At 48.2% G+C, this 22,673-nt stretch overlaps 1 protein-coding gene across 2 annotated transcripts in view; it reads right to left on the reverse strand.

Annotated features, from left to right (window-relative positions):
- The window catches only part of PLXNA4 (plexin A4), a 506,662-nt gene that overhangs the window by 96,895 nt on the left and 387,094 nt on the right, over positions 1-22,673 (reverse strand). For both annotated transcript variants that reach the window (XM_071424190.1, XM_071424191.1), the window contains exons 8-10: positions 22,427-22,526; positions 18,914-19,028; positions 1,219-1,419 (exon numbers count right to left, since the gene is read on the reverse strand). In XM_071424190.1, the coding sequence (XP_071280291.1) occupies positions 1,219-1,419; positions 18,914-19,028; positions 22,427-22,526 (416 nt within the window). The remainder of the gene's footprint in view (positions 1-1,218; positions 1,420-18,913; positions 19,029-22,426; positions 22,527-22,673) is intronic.

Raw genomic sequence — 22,673 nt, forward strand, 5'->3', positions numbered from 1 at the left:
GATAAACCCCTGGAGAAGCAGAGGCCTCCATTGCACTGGGTGCTGACTGGGTTTGTCCCCAAAAGTGACACTGCTGTGGTGACAGCACTGTCATGCCTCACACAGGTTCCTTGCAAGGAGAGTCACAGGTCCTGCCCTTCAGGTGGGGAACTGGAGGTGGGCACAGACAGACAGACATGGGGGGCAATGTGAGGGCTGGAGGAAGGTTTGACTCAGCCTAATCCCACCCATCCTTTGAAGGCATTTGGTGCAACCCAGTGCAGTGCAAGGTGTCCCTGCCCACGCAGGGGGTTGGAACTGGATGATAGGTTCAAGGTTATGATGATAGATTCAAGGTTCAACTGGATGATCTTCAAGGTCTCTTTCAACTCAACCCATTCTGGGATTTTGTGTTCTCACCTTTTTCCTGACCCATTACATGCTGCCACTTGTCAGACTGTTTCTATGGGGTTTTATCATCGGTCTCCCCCAAAATTACCTTCACTCTCACCTTGACAGCAACACCTGTCCCACTGGAAGCCCTTTTTGTGGGAATAAGAGCAGGTTAAGCTGATATTGCTGCCTGTGGGTCACAGCTGAGGATGGGATCCAGGGGGAGAAGCAACAACTGAGTGGTGGCAGCAGCCAGCCCAAGGAGAAAAAAGGGCATCTCAAGCTACCAGCCAACCTTTTCCTGCCTGTGTTTGGAACCACAGAGTCATGAAAGCTGTAAAAGGCCTCCAAGATCATCAAATCCAATCTTTGACTGAACCTGCACCCACTAGACCAAATTGTGAAGTGTGCACCTCCTCTGAACTCTCCCAGGGATGGTGACTCCGCCACTGCCTTCATTGTATTTTAATGTTTAACCATTCTTCCAGTGAATAATTTTTTCTTAATATCCACCCTGAACCTCCCCCAGGAATGGTGACTTCACCACTGCCTTCATCCTATTTCAACATTTAACCACTCTTCCAGTGAAGAAATTTTTCTTAATATCCACCCTCAACCTCCCCTGGCATTTTGAGGCCATTTCCCCTTGTCCTATCACCAGCTGCTTGGGAGAAAAACCAAACCCCAACCCCACCACAACCTCCAGGTGGTTCTAGAGAGCAACAAACTCTCCCTTGAGCCTTCTTTCCTCCTGATTAACAGCTCCAGCAGCCTGAATGAGATGAGAAGGGCTGTGAGAGGACACTGGGGACAGTGCTGTGGGCACGTGTGTCGCCTGCAGCTCACCGAGGTGTTCTGGCACTGCACGCTGGAGCTGTTGAACCTCAGGGCCGGCACCCTCTGCTCGCTGCCCTGGATGTTCAGGATGCACTCGTAGCCCCGCTGGCCTGACTGGGGCTGGGGCAGGTTCTTGGCCTTCAGAGTGATGGGTTTGATCACCTCCACGGGCACCAGGATCTTCCCGGCCTGCAGCAGCTGGGGACAGTCCTGGGGAGAGAGCAGACACCAAACCAAGTCAGCACACGGGTTTCCCAGCCTCAGGAAGAGTCCTGTGGTGCTTCCCAGCCTTCTCAGTTTGCCTGGGTACAAAGCTTTGGCAGCTCCCTGGGCCTTGGTTTATTACTGAGCTATTCAAGGAGCATTCCTGGGAAGGCTCAGATAAAGAGGTGAGCAAGGATTGCTTTCCTTCCTCCTTTCCTGAACACCATCCTTTCCTATCTCCCTGGCTTGTTTCAGCCTCCAGGACCCAGGGAAGCCACCTCTGGTGCTTTCTCACACCTGCTCTGTTTATTCAGGTAATGGAAAAGCAATCATGTTCTCTCCACAGACTTAACCCAGTCACAATGCCATGATAAAAGTGAATAAAGCAAAAATCTGAGCACAATTCCTCAGTTCCCAACGGCCAGCACACCATTGTACAAAAGGCACAGCTCCAGCAAGACCTGTTGGAACCTACAGAGTCAGGGTTGTTAAAAAGAGAATTTATTTTGGCTCAGAAGATGAGAAAATATTCATTACAGAGATTTAGACCCAGCTGCCAAGAAACAATGGTCACAAAAAGCATGGAGACCTCTTGGAAAAGCTTTCCACTGGCTCACAAAAGGAGAAATGCCAAGTGGATCTTGCTAATGTGGTGCCTCTTCATGGGTCCCTCACACGAGGTGAACCCTGGGCACCCAAAGCAGCCTAGCAGGTGGCTGCATTTAAAATTTCATTAATTAGCACAGCTTAATTAGTCAGAGTGGCCATGCTCTGCTTCTTCATAGCCCAGTCAGACAGCTGCAAGATGTCCCTTTCATGGATTCTGGGGTGATGTCAGCTCTTTAGGAAATTCTGCAGCCTTTGCCTGTCCTGCCCAAAGTTAAACCCAGGTCCAGCTGGTTCCAGCAGAGACAGGGGAAGGGCAGGAGGAAAATTACTGATTCAGGGCAGAAAAGTAGGGAAAGGGACTGAAGGGTACAAAAGTGGAATTTATGGCTCATGGAGAGCCTGGAATCTTGTTAGAGCAGATGGTGGGAGCATCTTAATGAAGCAAGTAGCTGAGGGAGATAAAGAAATGGATCAGATGTGCAACATCTGTAGTTACACCAACCAGGGACAGAATTACCAGAGCCAACACTCACCATGTGGAGGATGTGAGCTCATCCCTGGCCAGAGGCAGGCAGAAAATCCAGTAACCACCCAATGCATCCCTGCAATGAAGTCCAGAACCTTCCCCAGGCCCAAAGAGCATCTGAGGATCTGTCCTAAGGGGCTGCCAGACTGAGGAGCCTGAGAGATGATTTTTCATCTGCATTTACAGGGTGATGCTCATGGTGGAAGTGACTGAGAGCCACTGAGGGGCTTAAACTGGGCCGGCACCAGAACCAGGACAGCCCCTGGAGCTGGGTGGAGCTGAACCACCTTGGATCCAGTGGCTCTTTGTCTGAGATAATCTGGCACAAGGCCTGGCTTGATGTGTGCTGCCAAGGCTTCACAGGCCATCCCATTAACCTGGCTGGAAGGAGGAAGGGTTGGAGGTGGAAAACCCATGGGGTACTGCAATGAAGGGATGAGTTTGATCACTGCCACCCTCTGCACTCGTGGGGCTGCAGGACTGAGGAGATGCTCCCTCTTCCAGCCCTCCCTGTCCTTGCTGCTATTCTGTTCTGTGATGGAACCTTTCCAGGGAGCTCCTAGTGCTAAGACACAATGGGTAAAGTGTCACTGAAGCATTTTTCTTGATAAAAGAGCAAGGTTTAACCATCTGAGAAGTCTTCCCAAGCTTGGGTCCAATGGTTCTACCATACCATGGCACACCAGCATTATGGCTCCCTGCAGCTACTCAGCACAAAAAAGGGAGGCATAATCTATAATTCTGGCTGATTTAAGACCAATAAAAACCCCAGAGGGCAGAAGAAGGAGGTGATCCAGGCTATGTTGAAGAGTTTTCATTACTGATCACACCAGCAGATGCAAACACCATTTGGGACCTTATGTCTTCAACACCCTGACCCTTCCCCTTCCCCTGCACAACAAATCCTGGGGCCTCTGCCTCAGCTCCCTCTCTTTCTCCTGGCACAAGGAAAGACATTGGCAGCAGCCTCTCCTTGTTTGATTTTTTTTTTCCAGGAGTTGAGAGAGAGATGCCCTGGCAGAGGGAATCAGTGGGGCAGGAGGGTGGGGAAGCCCTATCAGCTGCCGAGCAGCCGTTTCCCAGGAGCGGGCATTTCACTTGATGTGTGTCACGGAGAAAAGCCTCTGGTGGGGGCTGTGGCATGGAGGATGGAGATAGTCCACTCTGCTACCTGCAGGCCAATCCCAGCCCTCCAGCCTGGTCTTTCTTGTGTGGCTTTATCCTGTCCCCCTCCACCACTGGTGCTGTAACCTTTCCGATAACACTTGTTTCAAGTTCATTAACGAGCAGTGATTGAGGCAGCCCCAAAACAGGGTTCGTTTGCATATAAAAAGCTTTGCAGTGCTGTGAGGAAGTTCATTATAGATAATTGAAGAGGCAAGCGCCATAAAGAGGAAATCCTCCCAATGTGGCTTTATCTGATTGACCTAATGTTCTTTCTAATTGAAACGGGGAGGGGAAAAGGCAATTTCATTGGGTGATGTACTGCATAAAACCTCAGAGCTTGGACCAGGCTCTGGGTTCAGATTCAAACACAGAACTCATTTTGCAGCCTCTGTCAAGCTTTGGGTGGTTTGTATTTTTGGGAGTAAAACAGGCCAGGTGTGTATTTTTGAGGGTAAAACATCAAGCTGACCAGAGTAGACCCAAGCAGAAGGCTTTGTAAAAAGAGTTATTTTGGACATTTTGCAGTGGAGACACTTTCTCTTCACCCTTCTCCTTTGCTATGGACATCACCTAGTTGGAAAAATACAATTTTCACAGGATGTAGGGAAATAAAATTATAGACTGCCAACAACTGCACCAAGGATGGGCACAATCCCATCCCTTTTTGCCTTTGATATATAATAAATTAAGTCTTTTGCCTGACTCTAAGGGGAGCTGGCAATCCAGAGAATCATTGTTGATTCATTTTGTGTGTGTAGCTTCATTCTAGTTCTTGAATGCTTTCAAATGAGTCAGTCCATTTAAAATAATATCCTCCACCCTTGCCAATTACTGGTATCAGCAGTGATGCACACCTCACATCACCAAAATTTTGCCAATTACCAAGTCAGAGAGCTTTTGCAGTGAAACCACTGCACGAAATGAGCTGTACTCATTGGGTCGATGGTAGTTTAATTTTCTTTATTTATAACTCCTCATAGAGCGCCTGCAAATGTGTTTTTGTTGTAGCTAGCAGGAATAATAAAGTCTCAGAAATATGAGGACCTTTTCTCTCACATGTGTGTTATGGCCTTCATCAGAGCTGAGCTCAAGCTGGTCTCCAGTGAGAGCCATTGAGAGGACGCTGCTAAAGAGGGTGAGGAGGCTTCTCTGAGGCTGTGTGGTCTTAGCCCTCAACTAATTAGTTTGGTTTCTTTATGGTGCTTCATACATCCAGAGTTATGATTTTATGGAGGTTTCACTGTGCTCTTTCCCACTATAAGCTGTAGACTACAAAATACCCCAAGTTTCTCTTCTAGGAAAAGGCGTGTCAGGATGTCTCGCAACCTTGTGATACTGCACAGGTTTTCTCCCAACTTATTTTCACAGTTTCACTCTCTGTTAGTGTTTTTGGCCAGGATTATGATCCAAAGGATCATCAAAGTGTTTTCCAGTTCCCAGTAGAGAAGGAGTTTTATCTACCTTGGGTGGCAGGCATTCCACATGGGAACAGGGAACACATCCATGGAGGTTTAATACAATGAAACCACCACCTTTTACTGGGGTTCACCCATCCCCACTTGTGCATCTCTTGTCAGCCAGAGCATCCAGGGGAGGGAACGTTTCCAGCTTTTCCTTCATACTCCTCCCACACCATCCCTGGCAGCATTGGCTGGATCTCCACTTTCTATGGAAGGAAAATAAAGCTCACCTAATGCTGAGGGCACTGGGGGCACCACTGCCCAGATATTAATTTTCTTTATTTCTTTACTCAACCCTTGGCAATGGGTTTTTACCCTTCCTCTCCAAGAAGAGTAGGAGTCACCTCCATTCAGGAACAGACCATTAATTCCTTCACTGCTCCTTCATTACTTAATTCCAGCACTAACTCCATCATTACTCAAAGCATCCAGTTCCTCTTTTCTTCTGCCATTAAAATCCATTTCTTTAACTTCACAGGGGTTTTTTTAGACTTTCTTTTCAATATCCCTCATCCAGCAAACATCTTTGTACCTTATCTAAGGCATCTTGCCTGAAAAAATAAATGACCACACTGTGAATCTAAGCGGTGACCAAGATTGACTCACTCAGGCCCTTTGGGACCCCATAAGAAATGAAACTCAGAATGTTATTTACTCAGTTATTACGTAAATAAATACATCTTTTGTTCATCTGCTCTGCCGAGCTGCAATGTTCTGTTTTCTCTGTGTTCCCTCTGGCTTTGTCACCCGCCCACTCTGCTGTAATCAAGTCAAGAGGGTAAGAGTTGAGAGGCAGGGATTGGGTTTTTATAAAGATATCTAGACCACAGCATCTGGATGCCCTGTAAATTAAACTAGATTAAAAAACAAACAAACAAACAAACAAAAAAACTAGATTCAAAACAAAAAGAGACCAAGGAAAGAGAAAGAAAAGGCAGACAAGGAATGAGAAAAAGGAGAGGGAAAACAGGCAAAAGAGACGCAAAATCCCCCTGACCTTTCACTGACCTTGCAGAAATCAGATTTCACCTGGATAAAACACAGGAAAAAAGCAAGTTTACAAATGAGAGGCAGCAGGGACTGCCTGGAATTTGTTTCCTGAAGTTGTCCCTCACACCTCTGCACAGTCACACGGGGTCACCACCCTGTACTGCTACAAACCCAGGGCTGCCAAGCTGGTGCCTTTTAAACTCCTGCACAGCTTCCCAGATCCTGGATGGTCTGGAGAAGGAAGCAGCAAGGAGTTCTCCATCCCCAGTGAAGGAGGAGAAGGGGTGAGTTACAGTCCACGCTGTGTTTACATTATTATACCACTAATTCTTAGTGTTGTAAAAATTATATTTAAAATTTACACAAACAGTGCTGGGGAACGTTATTATGTTATAAAGTGGAATCAGGTCAATGCCTTGTAGGCAGGAATCCAAGCTCCATAAATTTCTGGATATACTTCTCCCAAATTTACATCGGCACCAGCAGCAATCATACAAGCTCTGAAAAAAAGCTCACCCGGTCAAAGAATTTTTTAATGCACCATATATTTTATCTGCATTTCCTAAGTTTACAATGTTGTTAGCTTGATTGATGGTGTGCTTATTTATTGGCACAGGAAAAGTAATAATACATGAGGAAAACGCTCCGAACTTTAAAGGCAGCTGATGAGGAGAAAGCAACAGGATTTATGGGAAGTGTAAACATCTGCAGAGACAACAAAGGAATAATTGAGTCCCTGCATCTCTGTCACTTCTGGCGGCTCCTTTCTAGTCAAGAGTACTCAGGAGCAAATTCCAGCTCTCTTTTGTCAGGCATTGCAAGGGGTTCTGGTACCTGACAAAAGGGGGTTGGCCTAGAGGGGCTGGTGACCAGGGTAAGGAAAGATTTGGTTCTGTTTTAGCTCTGTGCACTCTGGCAGCTGCACATGTCTATTGTATTTGTGGGGTGCCCCGTGGCAGGAAGGAATGATGAATCTGACTCCATGTTCTCAGAAGGCTCATTTATTATTTTATGATACTGTATTATATTAAAGAATTCTAAACTATACTAAAGAATAAAGAAAGGATACTTACAGAAGGCTTAAAAGATAATAATGAAAACTCCTGACTCCTTCCAGAGTCTCGACACAGCTTGGCCCTGATTGGCCAAAGAGTGAAAACAACTCCCATGAAACCAATGAAACAATCACCTGTGGGTAAACAATCTCCAACCACATTCCAAAGCAGCAAAACACAGGAGAAGCAAATGAGATAATATTGTTTTCCTTTTTCTCTGAGGCTTCTCAGCTTCCCAGGAGAAAATCCTGGGCAAAGGAATTTTTCAGAAACTGTGACTGTGACACATGTCAGTGGCGACTTGCACAGATCAGGGCACAGATACCACAGCTGGAGGGAGACCAGCAGGTCATAAAATGGGCTGGGCTGGAAAGGATATTAAAGATCATCCAGTTCCACCCCCTGCCATGGGCAGGGACACCTTCCACTATCCCAGGTGGTTTCAACCTGGCCTTGAACACTCCCAGGGATGGGACATCCAAAATTTCTCAGGGAAACCTCTAGCAGAGCCTCCTCACTGATGGACAGGAGATCATCTCAGCTGCGCTGGGTCCCTGGCCTGGTACTGTGGAGGCTGGGGACTGATGAGTGATGCTGATCACCAGAGAGTGGCTGCTCACAAGCAGGATCTAAATGAAGATAAGCAACCTCCCCTGCCATGGCTCACTGCCCACTCCTGGTGATTAGGAGCAAAGTGATTCCCCCAAGGCCAGACAGGCAGTGCTGGGAAATGACCCAGGTCTGTTGAGAGCTTGATCCTAACCCAGGACTGTTCTGCCTCTGAAGTCAGTCCGCACATCACTGCTGATGAACATTAATGATTTTACCCTCCTTTAATTCTTTATTAATAGAGTCTTTCTTAGCTGGTCCATTATTTCACGAGGATCAAGGTCAGGCTGCCATAATTATCCAAGCGCCACATTTATCCTTTTTAAATAGAGACACAACATTAGCTTTCTTTCAGCCCTTTGCTGCTTTGACACACTCTCAGAAGGAGAAGTAATGATCCAGAGAGCAGGAGCCTTCTGGTCACCGGATTAGGGGAGTGGACCAGTGACAAAAATAGTCAATGGTTTTGTCGTGAGGTCCATCTGCTTGCTGGAAAGAGGCTACTGGGGACATGTGAGTAGCCTCAGTCCTGATGCTTCCTGAGCTTGGAAATAATAAATAATATGAATATGTGCATTGAGGAAGGTGGTGTGTGTGCAAGAGACAAGAAAACCATGTATTTACTTGGGCAATCTGCCTTTTGTTAAAGGAAAACCCTGATTAAGTAAGGGAGTTCTTCCAAACAACTCACACAGGAAAACTGGATCATGCAAAGCTGTGGAAGGCACGGAGCAGAGCACAGGCAGCTCATAAAACAGTAATTAATTCCTTCCCTAATTATGCCTATATAAATCTGCACCCTTCCCAGCCAGCCTTCTGTCCTTCTATAAGGAGTTCTACCAGAAGTTCACAAGAACTTCCGTGCATGTTCCTGCCCACAGCAGAGGGGTTGGAATTGGATGATGTTTAAGGTCCCTTCCAACCCAAATCACTCTGATTCCACAATAATGACATTGACCTGTCACTCCTCAACGAAGTTCATTATTAACCAGTGCCAAGAAATGGGTTTGGCACACATAAGGGACATTATCCAACTAAGAATTCCTCAGAAGTGGGAGGCATTCCCATGACAACACTCTCCCGTGGGGACTTCTGGGGTCTAACAAGGATTCAGCCTGAGCTGTAGTGCTTTCTTCCTAAGAGGACTGAAAGCCAATTTCTCCTCTAAAGCTGTGCATTTTTACAGCCAGTAGGAACCTGAGAACTCCAGACTTTCTGGAACTTTGGGGGCTCCAGTCTTTGGCCCAACGAGGCCCAGAATGGTCAGTGAGTTTGGCAGTGGATGGAGGAGACAGAGGAACAGATGGGCTGGAGGTTGCACAGAGGTCACTTCCTTTAGAAACGAGGACAGAAGCCCAGGGAATCATCACAGCTTGTCTTCCACAATGGGAAGGTCAGGACCATGATATCACAGCTCTTATCATCCTCTCCCTCCCTGAGATCCACAGCAGCATGAGATAACACCCAAGCCAAAGCAAATGGACTTGTGCTCAAAGAGTAGGCAGGGAAGGAGGGCCTGGGCTCCTGGAGGTGCCCCAAGAGAGGCAGGACACACATTCCAGCCTCACCTCTTATCTGCAGCCTCAACATCCTGAGAATGTTTCTCCTTGGCCAGCCCCCAAAGCAGTGAATGCGGCTGATGCGACAATGGAGAAAAGCAAATTCTTCCAAGCTGAGACATCACCATGGACTGTCTGAATGGGGAATTGTCCTTCCTCCCTCAGACTGCAGGGTGCCACAGGGATCCCAGCAGTCCTGACAGATATCCAGAGAGCCAGAAAACCCTGTAGCCACTTGAGGCATTACAATAGCACTGCACTGAGCTGGGCTTTCAAAACAACATAAGCGCTGCCCGGTGTTTTGTCAAGGATGCTGTGTTGGCAGGGACAGATGAACATTAGCCTGCTGCATTCTGAGATCACTCTGTCCTGTGGGATAGATAATCCTGCATGACAAAGATGAGCATCCCAACTGTTATGAAAAACAGCAGGGACGCAGTGCTGAGTGTCAGATGTTTCTTGTATCTCTCATTCCAACCCTGAGCCGCTCCTCGAAATCACACGAGCAGGTCCTTGATTAGTCACTCACAAGGTGAGGCTGAGCTCTGAGAAAACAAGACGTGCATTAAGGTAGGATGTACTGCTCTCAGAAAAACCCTTTCCATCATTTCTCAGATCCTGTGGTGTTTTGGTTGGACATCTCAACGAGAGGAGAAAGGATGGAGCTGTTGTGCATCAGGGCAGATTTCCTGAAGATTCACCACCGTAATGATCAGAAATAGATTAGATATTAGACAGATGAGATATATATTAAGAAGAAATTATTTATTCTCTGTGTGGGGAGGCCCTGGCACAGGGTGCCCAGAGCAGCTGTGGCTGCCCCTGGATCCCTGGAAGTGTCCAAGGCCAGGCTGGACACTGGGGCTTGGAGCACCCTGGTATAGTGGGAGATGTCCCTGCCCATGGCAGGGGGCTGGAACTTGATGATCTTTAAGGTCCTTTCCAACCCAAACTGCTCTATGATTCTAAGAATGAATGCATCGCAAACTCTGCTGAAAGTTACAGCAGAAATGGAACAAGTTACCAGCTTTTTCCCCTGCCAGCTGGATGACTGCAGGGCAGAAAGGCTCAGAGATGGCAAAAGATACCCAAAAATAACAGAAGAAGCCTCTTCACACTTTCCTTCTTCTTCACCTCAGTGCAAGTCATCGTGACTGGCAAACAACAGCAAATTATCTAATTGGTTTGTACGTGTTCAAAGGCTTCTCATGAGCAGCCCCCACTGTGAGATCACAGCTCCAGGAACTAAGGATGGTACAAGCACCCATTAACTGGAAGTGCTTACCCAAATCAGAAGGTGTGAGGGAACCAGGGGCATGGAAAGGTGAATGTGTCCAAGCCAACTCAGAGTCAGAAATACAACTCTCATCTGCTGAAATCAAACCTGTGGCTCTGACACTGGCTGTGAGCAGCATTTTCATGCTCTAACAAGGCTCCCTGAACAAAGGGGAGCTTTTTGCCCAGCCTCCATTTTCCGTGTTTAATTTCCTCTCATCATTATGTGAAGCACCCCCTCTGAAGAGGATGTACCCACTACAGGACACATCTCCTTTTCTGGGAAAGTGCTGTAATAATGGATGGGGGCTGAAATGCCACAGACTGAAATGCCAAACCACCAGGAGACCCAAGGCACAGCTGGATCCAAACCACCAGCTGCAGCCTCCTCCTGGATTACCCCTGCCTTCCCTGGAGATGATGCAGAGCAGACCAAGCTCTATCACACGTGCTTAGAAACCCTCCTAGGAGTGAAACAGATGCTAAACACCAACCCCCTGTGCTGCAGGTGCCACGAAATGTGTGCAGATCCTACCTGCATGGGGTGGCTGCCAGTGCCCCTGATGTCTCAGGTATAAAATAATATACCTGAGGCATATAAAAGGTATAAAAAAGGCATATTTTAGATGCCTTTTATATTATTTTGCATATATTTTTCACATTCTGTGTTGATTTAGTGTGTGGGTCTGGGCTTCATATTATGGGATGGTGAGCTCTGTGCACAGAGCAGGGAGACAAAACAATTCCTGCTCCAGCTGGGCACCAAGGACAAATGACCCAAATCTCAGCCCAGGAGCACAAACCCCGTGGGCTGGAGAGAGAAAAACAAGCAGGGTGGGACTGCAGGGGCTAAAGCTGGAATGGGACAATGAACTGCAAGATGCAAATGGAGCAGAACTGATCCCAGGGAGAGACCCCGGGAGCGCTGGTGCATTTTGGGGCCATTTTGGTTCATCTTGGGTGCAGCCCTGGCTGGGCTCTGGTGCTGCCCAAGGTGGATCCATGGAGGAGATCCTTTTCATAAATCCCTGCTTTATTCTGGAACTCTGCCCAGCCTCTGTCCTAGCTCAGCCTGCACAAGGCATCACCCCTGCCTTGCCCAGCAAGCTGCCTGCAGTTGCCATAGAAACTCCACCTCACACCCTCCCCTTAATGACAGACAGGTGCCAGGATAAGTGAAGGGATAATTGACAAGCCAGGAAAGGGTTTGGAGCTCTGGGATTGGCCTGGCTGGAGCTGTCACTGCAGCCCCTGAGAAAGGAGAGGTGCATTCATTTGAGCAGGGGTGGTTTTTCTCCTCTCCCCGTGCTGAGGCTTCCAGCAGTCGCCTCTCTAGATGGGTTAAGTGAAGCTGGAAAGAGGAGAGGGATGAAAACCGAGCAGTTGCCACAGCAACAGCTGAAGATGCATCACCAGAAGGGTTTTTGATGCAAGAGAGCAAGGAGTTGGCCATGCTCCCCCAATGGCCCAGCAGGTCCTCTGTCCCCTCCCCAGTGCAGCCACCCAGTTCACTGGGGTGCATTTTGGGAGCAGGTGGGTGCTGTGATTTCCTTCTGCACCTTGTAAAGAGGACAGAACAGGACATTTGGAGGGCCTGGAAACATGTCTGGGTTTTGGAGACCTTGGGGCAAAGTCCCCTCTGAGCCTGAGACGGAGCAGCAGGATGGGGGAGGCACTGCTGAGTTTATTGCAAAGTCCACAATGAGGAGACATGGACATTAACCAAATAAATTGGGATGGGATAGGACAGGAATGGAATGGAATAGAATAATAGAGCAGAATAGAATAAAATATTGTATTTTCAGTTCAAAGGGACCTACAACCACCATCCTACCCAACTTCCTGACCACTTTCAGAACTAACAAAAATTTAGAGCCTGTTACTAACAACATTATCCAAATGCCTCTTAATTTCCTGTCAGTTCAGCTATCATCACCCTCCACCTGCTTTTTCCCCCCTTTCTTCCACTCCATTTCCCAACAAACACCTTCCCAAGAAGGACCAGCAGCCAGGCAGAGCCAAATCAGTGCAGTGGTGATGGAGGCCACCAGGACAGCTCTTGGTTTGGCCCAAGGCAGGAGCAAAAGCCATGCTCTGCTCCTCAGCAGCTGCTCTCCAGCACACAGCTCACAGGGCTCCCCATCACTCCTGACAAATGAATATTTGAAGCAGTTGTTCCTTTTATATGGGCTTTGCTGTCATTAGCACGTACAACTCCACATAAAACACCTCAGTGAGGGATCTTTTCTTCTCTCCCCTTTTTAGGCAGCAGATGAAAATCCTTTTAATGAAAGGCTTGTTTGAGGGAGAAAGAAAAACACACGCACATGTCGGCTGAGCAGGGAAAGATGAAAACCTCCTTCAAGGTAATTAAATTATTATGTATCTGTTAAACCTGGTGAATAACAGATTTGTTATCTAGGCTTGCTTTTGGCTTGTGCCATTTTTCCCCTTCTTTTTTTCCCCACACAAAGCTAAAATCCTTGCAAGGCCTGGAACAAGATAATGCTCATCTCAGAGAAAAAGGCACAAATAAAAGATTTATTCCTTTATCCCATCAACTCAAGCAGGCTATCCCAGCATCCCTTCCTTGTACAGAAACATTGACATGAAAACTTCTCCCTGGATCAGAGCAGATCTGAATGGAGACAAGACAGATGATGCAATCAGCATTGGGTAATTGATGTCAGGAGACAGGTGTGGTTTCTACAGCCCCTGGCACACTGGATATCCTCAAATCCATTGTTTTACCCCTCTTGCCTCAGTTTCCCCCCAGTTCTTGTTGACTGTCTTGCCCATTTACAGAAGGAATTGGCTGAGGTCTCTTGCTTGGGGATTGTGTCAGGTAAGGGTTGATTTCAGAGTGGGAATCTGCAATGGTTTGTGCTCAGACTCTGAGCCTGCACTCTGACTTCAGCTCTGGTCAGCAGCAGATGTCAAAAGCAGAGACAGGACAACAAAATAAAACCCCAAGAAGTCCCCTCCCACTTATCTCTGAGACTAATTCTCTCTACTTTTGCCATCAGCTCTTTGGGAAAAACAACAACAGCAGCAACAACAATCCGCTACAGTATTAAAATGTCCTTTTTTCCTTCCTGCTTTCCCTTCCTGCCTCAGTAACAATAATATCAGCTCCCCTTTCTAAAGCAAGAAGTCACCCAGTATATTTCAAGTGAGTGGGCCAGGCTTTCAAAACCCTGCTGTAAAGGGAAATTACACGCCAAGGTGAAGTATTTCTTCTACAAATCATCTGGGGACATCATGAACCCTCTGTGATTAAGATCAGTGCCATAATCATAAATACTCCTGCTTTATGACTAAGCTGGAGCTCTTCACTGGAGCAAACCTGGGCTTTCCCAAAGCTCCCAGAGTGGCTGATCCAGATCTGTTACAGACAGAACTGATTCACCTGACAAGTAAGAAAGTCATATCTCAGAGCTGATGGTGAGGGAACAGACATTTTCTGTCCTTTCTCCATCTCTGATTGTTTTGCCATTCCCAGCCTGGGGCTGGCTGATCCCAGCTATCCACAAGACAATTCAAAGGCTGCCCTTGGGTGGCAGGTTACAGCATTTTCTGGACAATGTGGGTCACTGCCAAAGCCTTTCTGCTGCCCCTCTGGATCACTCTCACATCCATCCAGCATCCTGCACCAACCAGCAACTCATACTGCAAGGAAATACAAAAACCCCAAGATCCTCTCAGAGAACATAAATGAGGCCTAGATGAAAGGCTGAGCCCAGAAATTTGTGAGGCATCCGAAGGAAATGATGGAATCAGGAGGACACAAGGGCACAACCTTCTTTTGAGAGCGCTCCAGACTGGCCCAGGGCTGAGGGGTGCCAGCCCAAACGAGCCCATTTGCAACCCAGACCATCTGGAGAGTGGGCAGTCTCTTCCCACAGGATGGCAAGATGTTGTACAGGAAAACAGAGAAAAAAAAAAAATCACCTGAGGGTGGGCATAGCAAGAGAAGCTGAAGGCCACAGTGATGGGGAGGGAGAAGCCTTGGTGTGCCAGCAGGGATGGCTCCAGAGGGAAGGAGTTTCTGGCATAGGTCCATGTGACAGAGTAACACCAATATTTGCTTTGGGAAGATGCCTGAGTTAATCTGCTCAGCAAACTCATGGAGAGACAGAAGATGGGATGGTGCAACCACCCCATGCTTCCCAGTAAGTTTTACTTAGCAGGTACTCATGCCTGGGTGGTGGCAAAGCCTTCCCTCTCCTCATCCTCCAGGGCTCCAAATGCTGGTAGAGGAAAGGATTGAAAGGAGAATGGATGTGAGAGGCCAGTGAAAATGGAGCCACTATTATAGTGAGGGTGACTTTGAGCTCTGCTGAAGATGGGAACAGACCTGGGTCCTGTCAAACATGTGAGTCACGTTGCATCACCAGGAACCAGGGGAAAGTCTGGGTGTCACAGACATCTTTTCTGAAAAATCCTTTCCTTAGGATTTTTCCTCCTGAGAAGCTGAGAGGCCTCAGCAACAAAATGGAAACAATGATTATCTGCTGCTGTGGAATGCAACAGGTGCATCTGGGATTGGCCTCATGGGGTTGTTTCTAATTAATGGCCAATCACAGCCCAGCTGGCTCAGACAGAGAGCCAAACCACAAACCTTTGTTATTCATTCTTTCTTTTTCTATTCTTAGCCAGCCTTCTGATGAAATCCTTTCTTCTATTCTTTTAGTATAGTTTTAATGTAATATATATCATAAAATAATAAATCAGCCTTCTGAAACATGGAGTCAGATCCTCATCTCTTCCCTCATCCTGGGACCCCTGTGAACACTGTCACAGTCTGGGCTGGCAATGAGGAGCCAGGCTGGGCTTCTTCAGGGTTCTGAATGGTTTCTGTTGTTCAGAGAACCCACTCAAGTGCACAGGACAGAAAATGATAGAATTGCAGGTGACAGTGAAAAGTAGGCAGAGGAAGTTTCAGTGAGATCAGTGAGTCAGTGAGAAGATGGCTTTGAGGAGAAGCGTGGGAGATAGACATTCCTTCAAAGTGCCATTTGACAAAAAAAAGAAGAAAAAACAAAAAAACCCAACCTTTCTGGCCACAGAGTGATTGCAAATCTGTTTGTCAGAGGGCATTTGTGATGCCATCCTTCCCCAGCCCTTGAGAGCCACAAACACACAGAGGGAATGAGAAGGAGCCTGAAGCTGAAGGGTGTTTCTCACACTGCCAGGCACAAAGCAAGCTCTGAAAGTTCTGGGAGTTGCCAGGCCTTTATCCTTGCAGATTTTGTCATTCCATTGCTTCCTCTGTGGAGCAGACAGCAAAACCAGCTCCTGAGCTTAGCAGATTATTCCAAATGTTGTATCCCAGGGGAATGAGGTCCCATTTGTGCCCAGAGAAGGCAAAAAAATGCTGCAGCCCCCATACACAGTGAAACATCCATGATGCTGTCATTGCCTTGTAGATCAGTTGTGGCTTTCCAAGGTCAGGTCTGTGCCTCTTCCTGCTGCCATGAAAATCTCACTTTTACAAGATCAGAAAGGGAACACACAAAGCTTAGCAGGGAATTATCTGTTAAAGGGGGCAGAAGAGAGGAAAAGCAAACTCTGCTGACAAAGCCCCCCAGAATGGAGCTGCCTCCTGAAGAGGACATCTTTCAGAAACAGAACTGGAAGAGAGGTGATGAAGCTAAAAACCAGGCAGAGTTTGATGAATTCCTCCCTCTCCCAAGTTCTGCAGAAAAACACCTTGGAGAGGACAAAGCAAAGAGCAGCGGCTGTGCCATCCCCTTTCCCTTCCCTAAGAAACTGGGATAACTCTCATGATTTCCTTTCTGGTGGATCAGGAGATCCACTGAGGTTTGTGGGCATCTCACTTTGGGCAGGGGACTGGAGGAGAGGAGAGCTGGGAGGGTGAGTCCTGTGCTTGATGCACAGCAGAGGAGAGCAGGGGTGGTGGTGGCGGTTGTGACATTGCACAGTGGGAAACTGAGACAAAGTGACCCAGAACATTCCACTCAGCAAGAAAATGAGGTTCCCACAGTGCCTGGAGTGGATGGGACAGAAACCTGTGGCCAGCAGGACTGGCCAAAGTGCGACAAGGCTTTGGAATAACCCAAATTTTGGAATAACCCTGGGCTGCCTTTCCTCACCTCTCCACCACCAAGCTCAGGGCATCAAACCCTCCAGCTCCCCAGCACATTTTCCAGTAGTTCTACAGAAAATCCTGAATCCTGCTAGATGGAGAACTCATCAGTATTTATGGCTTTTCCCAGTGCCAGAGCAGGTCAGGACATCTGATGCAGGACATCTCAACCAGCACAAATGTGACAGCTCCACCAGCATTTACAGAAGGGGTGGGAGGGAATGGCAATGTCACAGACACTACATGTGGTACCAGGAAGGAATTAAGTGGCTTCCTATTTGTATTCCCCTTGCCTGCAAGGGCTCCTTGCTTACAACACCAGCCAGGCAGCATTTGCAGCTCTGTGTTAACACCCAAGCTGCAGTTCAGCTCAGTCAGTGGCAATGTGGGGGCAGTTGGATGCCTCTGCCATTAGGCACCAAACCCACAAAGCCCCAGCGGTGTTCCAAACACAGCTGCAATCTACTGACCCCATGGCCAAAGCCCTAAATCCTCCCCAGGTCTCAGCAGCCTCAGGTTGGTCACCTCCTTCTCTCCTGGAGGAGAGGCACAGCCAGTGTTTGCCATCCCTCCCAGACCTTTGGTACCAGGAGTTTGTGATGAGTTTCCAAGGTGTCACACACTGTTGGGTTTTGCTCTTTTCTGACCCAGATATGGGGCAGCTGAGAGGCATTTTAAAAACTTTTATTCCATTTTCAGTCTCATGTGAAGAGTAAGGCAATACAGATGTTATAATTCACCCCATCACAATCAGAAGCCAACTATTTCTTAATTACAAGACATTATAAGTGTTTCTTGCCACTTCTATAGCTTTAGACACACCATGCTGTAAATGCCTCAAAGCCAACCATCTAAAATTACCCCTGGTGGGTCCCACTGCAACGCATCTTTCACAGTTCTATCTCCCCAAAGTTCCACTCTTATTTGTAAGGCCACCCTTTGGAACATCTCCAGTTCCATTTCTCTCTCAGCAACGTCTGTCCCATTCCAGCCTTCTGTCAGGCTTTGAGAATTTTCTACAAATCCATTTCCCACAATACACTGCCTGTGGTGTGCAGGAGGGAGGGATCAGGTCCCTGAGGTCTGGCAGAGCAGAGGGGAGAGGAGATCCCTGCAGAGGGAGAGGGGAGGGAGAGCAGAGGAGGGAAAGGGTGGGACTGGAGATGGAGAAGGCTTTGTGGACTGACAAGGTCAGCAGCAGCAGGGAGGTCACTGTGCCCTGGCAGTGTCAGCAGTGAGGGCAGCACAGCAGGGAGGTCACTGTGCCCTGCCCTGGGCACGGGGAGGGCTCAGCTCCAGGGCTGTGCCCAGCTCTGGCCCCTCAGCCTGGGAAGGGCCTGGGGACACTGAGCGGGGCCAGAGGGGCAGCGAGGCTGGAGAGGGGCTGGGAACACAAACCCTGAGAGGAGCCCCTGAGGGAGCTGGGGGTGCTCAGCCTGCAGCAAAGGAGACTCAGGGCTGCCCCCATCGCTCTCTGCAGCTCCTGAAAGGTGCCTGTGCTCAGCTGCCCTTGGGCTCTTTCTCCAGCAGCACTGACACAGCCAGAGCACACAGCCTCGAGCTGAGCCAAGGGAAATTCAGGCTGGAGAGCAGGAAAATGTTGTCATTATAGTGCAAGAGCTCTATTATCTTTACATTGCAAGGGTTCCATATTGCTAGAGTTTCATACCTCCTTGACGGTTCTTGTAGGCAGCTCCTCTAGGCACTGACTCTTCCTTGTCCTTCCTTGTCCTGTCAGAAAACTGACTCCAGTTCCCATCAATCCACTCCTTTATACCACTGTTCTTATTGGCTACAAGTGTGGCCTGTTAACATTAGGCCTACTCCTAATCTTTAGTAATTGGTTCAGCTGCAACTCTTTAGGGGATAAGAATACATTCTATACCACCTCCATTTACCCATGCTGTGTCCCCCTACAGGAAAAAGCTTTTCCAGCAAGGGGGATCAAGTTCTGCAATGACTGCCCGGGGAGGTGGTGCAGTCCCCATCCCTGGGTGTGTTTGACAGCCTGGATGTGGCACTGGGTGCCAGGGGCTGGGCTGGACTCCATGGCCTTGAAGGTCTCTCCCAAACCCAGGGATTGTGTGCAGGTGACACCAGCCCTGAGCATCCCAGATGTGTGGCACATTCCCTGTGCCTACCTCGGGCATCTTGACTCGTCCCTCCTGGAAGGAGCAGGAGCTGGGGTCGTGGGTGCACACGTGCCGGTACTTGCACCAGTGGCAGCGGTAGGGGCTCTCCACACACGACAGGCACCTGCAACAGACACAGAGAGCAATCACTCGGCCAGCTGGGTCCTTAGGGGACTTAAATTTTAGATTTTACATTTTCCAGCTCCTGTACTGCATCAGTGTGTAGCTCTGAACTCCCTGCAGTGTTTGTGAGCTCTCTTCACAGTTTGGGCACACAGAACAATCCCTCTGCCCTGAGAACCAAGGACACCTCACAGCCTCAGGCCCAAAAAGTACAAACTAAATTGAACTCGGAGGGGCAAACTAGGGGAATGTGATTTCATCACCTGAAGCTGCAATTGGACAATTAACCCCTGATATGCAAATGGACCAAACCTATATCTGCCCAAAAAACTCGTGACTGTTGTGAATCTTGGGTCCATCTTTGGTGTAGCCTCTGCCAGGCTCTTGCACTGCCCAGGGTGTATCTGTTGAAGGCCTTTAATAAATCCCCACTTCATTCTCTAGCTCTGTCCAGCCTCTGTTCCAGGTAGTCCAAGGCATCACTGACAGCCTTTCCCAGAGGAAAATGGGAAATGTTCTCCACAGCCTGGAGAACATTGCTTTTGCAGGAGGACACAGGCTTTGCACTGACCCAAAGAGCTGGATTTACTCTGGCCTGAGCTGGTTGTCACTGGCATCTCAAATGCCTGATAGGATTAAGTAATTTAGATTGCATTCATATCATTGCAACTAGAGGAATAATAAATATTTATTGTATTTTGACTGCCCTGGGCACCAGCACAGCAATCCAGTCTGGTTAATTTTCCCACACATGACACAGAGGCCAGAGACAACCTGGGATGTACCAAAGCCAGAAAACCAAAGATGAAGCAGGGAATTTTCTCCCCCTGGGTCCCACAGGTTTATTGGTGTGAGTTCTGCTCAGGGTGATGAGGTCCCTGCCAATATATTAACTCATATTTTTCATCTCAGAGGAGAAGTAAAGACTACTGGAGCAGGTAGCTGAGAAGCAGAGGGCATATTTAGGGCATCACCTCCTCTGGGTGCAGGAAAGATCCATTCCCTTCATCTTACAAGGTTTTGCTCTCCTGTGCCCAGGGGCTGTGCAGAGTCAGAGCTGCAGACACCTCCCCTGGCAGTGTTACAGCACTGACTGGACCTACATCACACTTCCCTTTAAATTTAATGTGATGTCTGCTCAGCAGCAACCAAACCCAGCTCTCTGCACAGTCCTGGTCGTTCACACTCTGGAGACCTTCATGACAAACACCTGGAGGGGCTGGAGAGTGTCCAGGGAAGGAAATGGAGCTGGGGAATGGTCTGGGAGCTGGGAAAGGGGCTCAGCCTGGAGAAAAGGAGGCTCAGGAGGGACCTTGTGGCTCTGCACAAGTCCCTGACAGGAGGAGACAGCCAGGCTCTTGTCTCAGGTAACAAGTGCCAAAATGAGAGGAAACTGCCTCAGGCTGTGCCAGGGGAGGTTTAGATGGGATAGTAGGAATTTTTTTTCTTGGAAAGGGTTGTAAAGCACTGGCTGCCCAGCACAGGCTGCCCAGGGCAGTGGTGGAGTCACCATCCCTGGAAGTGTTAAAAAGCACTTGGGGACAAGGTTAAATGGTGACCATGGTGGTGGTGCTGGTTGACTTGGGCTTGGTGATCTTAGAGGCCTTTTCCAACCATAACAATTTTCTGATTCTATGAGGGCTTTTCCAACCTTAACAATTTTAGGCTGGGCTTTTAGAGGGCCCAACTTCAGAGGGCTTTTCCAACCTTAACAATTTTCTGATTCTATGAGGGCTTTTCCAACCTTAATAATTTTAGGTTGGGCTTTTAGAGGGCCCAACCTCAGAGGGCTTTTCCAACCTAAACAAATTTAGGCTGGGCTTTTAGAGGGCTCAACCTTAGAGGGCTTTTCCAACCTTAACAATTTTATGACTCTATGAGGGCTTTTCCAACCTTAACTATTTTAGGTTGGGCTTTTAGAGGGCCCAGCTTTAGAGGGCTTTTCCAGCCTTAATAATTTTAGATTGGGCTTTTAGAGGGCCCAATCTTAGAGGGCTCTTCCAACCTTAACAATTTTAGGTTGGGCTTTTAGAGGGCCCAACTTCAGAGGGCTTTTCCAACCTTAACAATTTAATGATTCTATGAGGGCTTTTCCAGCCTTAACAATTTTAGGTTGGGCTTTTAGAGGGCCCAACCTTAGAGGGCTTTTCCAGCCTTAACACTTTTAGGTTGGGCTTTTAGAGGGCTCAACCTTAGAGGGCTTTTCCAACCTTAACAATTTAATGATTCTATGAGGGCTTTTCCAGCCTCAACAATTTTAGGTTGGGCTTTTAGAGGGCCCAGATTTAGAGGGCTTTTCCAGCCTTAACAATGTTATGATTCTATGCAGCTGCAGTGCCTGGAGGGTACCTTGAGGAGACTTCAGGGAAGTGAATTTTCCTGGTCCTTCTACGCCACTGGGTTTTTAATGGGCAGGAGAGAAAAACTCCAGAGCTCCTGTGTGTGAGCTCAACAGGCAGACACACCCCCTCTCTCCTGTCTCTGTGAAATCTTTCTCAACCCCAATCCACTCTCAGCTCTGGTACAGCAACTTATTCTTCAAATTGGTAACAAGTGCTTGCTCTGATACATCGAATTAAAAATGGATAGCGTATTATAGTTTGTCAAGTAAGAAACCAAAACACGCCATAAATATTTAACAGCACCATCTTTGCTGCTCTCCCCCCCCTTCCCCAACACTTGCTTTCTGACACTGTTTGTCAAAGCAGCAGGAACATGGAAATAAGATTTGCCTTTCCTTGCGAATTGCTGAGCCACAGTAATTATCTGCTTTTGGCACTTGTGATGGCTCAGTGGTGGGGACAGAGCCACTCAGCCTTGCTCAGGGCTGGAGCAGCCTGCTGCAAGGACATCTTCTGCAGGCATTTGTGGGTCTGCTCCACTGGGGCAGCTCCTGAGCAGCCCTGGGTGGCAGCAAAATCTGAGAAAAGCGGGATGTGAGGCAGGAAAGGTGCTCGCATCATGGGTAACGTGGTCTTGAGGGAATCAGATGGGTTCAGCGCATATCCTGCAGGAACCATAAGCTTTATTTTTCCAGATGGGAGGGTTTAAGTCTATGTTAACCATCTGGGGTGGGCTACTGGTGGGACTGGCAGCATGGATGAGGGTTGGAGGTGCATATGAGGAGCTGAAAATCCACAAAGAAATGAGCAATAGGAAGATTAGGGGGCCACGTGCTGAGGCCACAATTCAGTTTTGACTCAATTCTGTAGCAAATTGCTCCTAATTCGATGCTCTGCCATCAGGAAAAGTGGTCCCTATGCTCTGAGTCATCTCAGGAGGGACCCACCATTGTGGGCACCACACAAGTGACCCCAGCCCCTGGTCACCTCCACACTTGAACATCCTCGCGAGGGACACGTGCCCACGAGAAAATGCTGCCAAAGGAACTGAACATACGAGTTGTGGACGCTGCAGTTGTAGAAGACAAAGCTGGTGCTGGCAAAGGTCATCCCCGTTTCCTTGGACTTGAGCTGCAGCTGGACAATGTGATGGTCACCTGGAGGGAAAAATAGGCACATCAGGGTGTGACTGCTCTGTTAGCCCTGGTGGCCAGGCCACCAGCCTGAGCCTGGAGCTGCCCCACAGCACCTTGGCTGGGCTGTCCTCAGTAGGTGTAAAAAATGAAACCTTCTAGAGCTATCCC

The sequence above is a fragment of the Agelaius tricolor genome, unplaced genomic scaffold (genome assembly GCF_023055355.1).
Source record: "Agelaius tricolor isolate 1412-34295 unplaced genomic scaffold, bAgeTri1.0.p SCAF_3, whole genome shotgun sequence".
Taxonomy (NCBI): Eukaryota; Metazoa; Chordata; class Aves; order Passeriformes; family Icteridae; genus Agelaius; species Agelaius tricolor.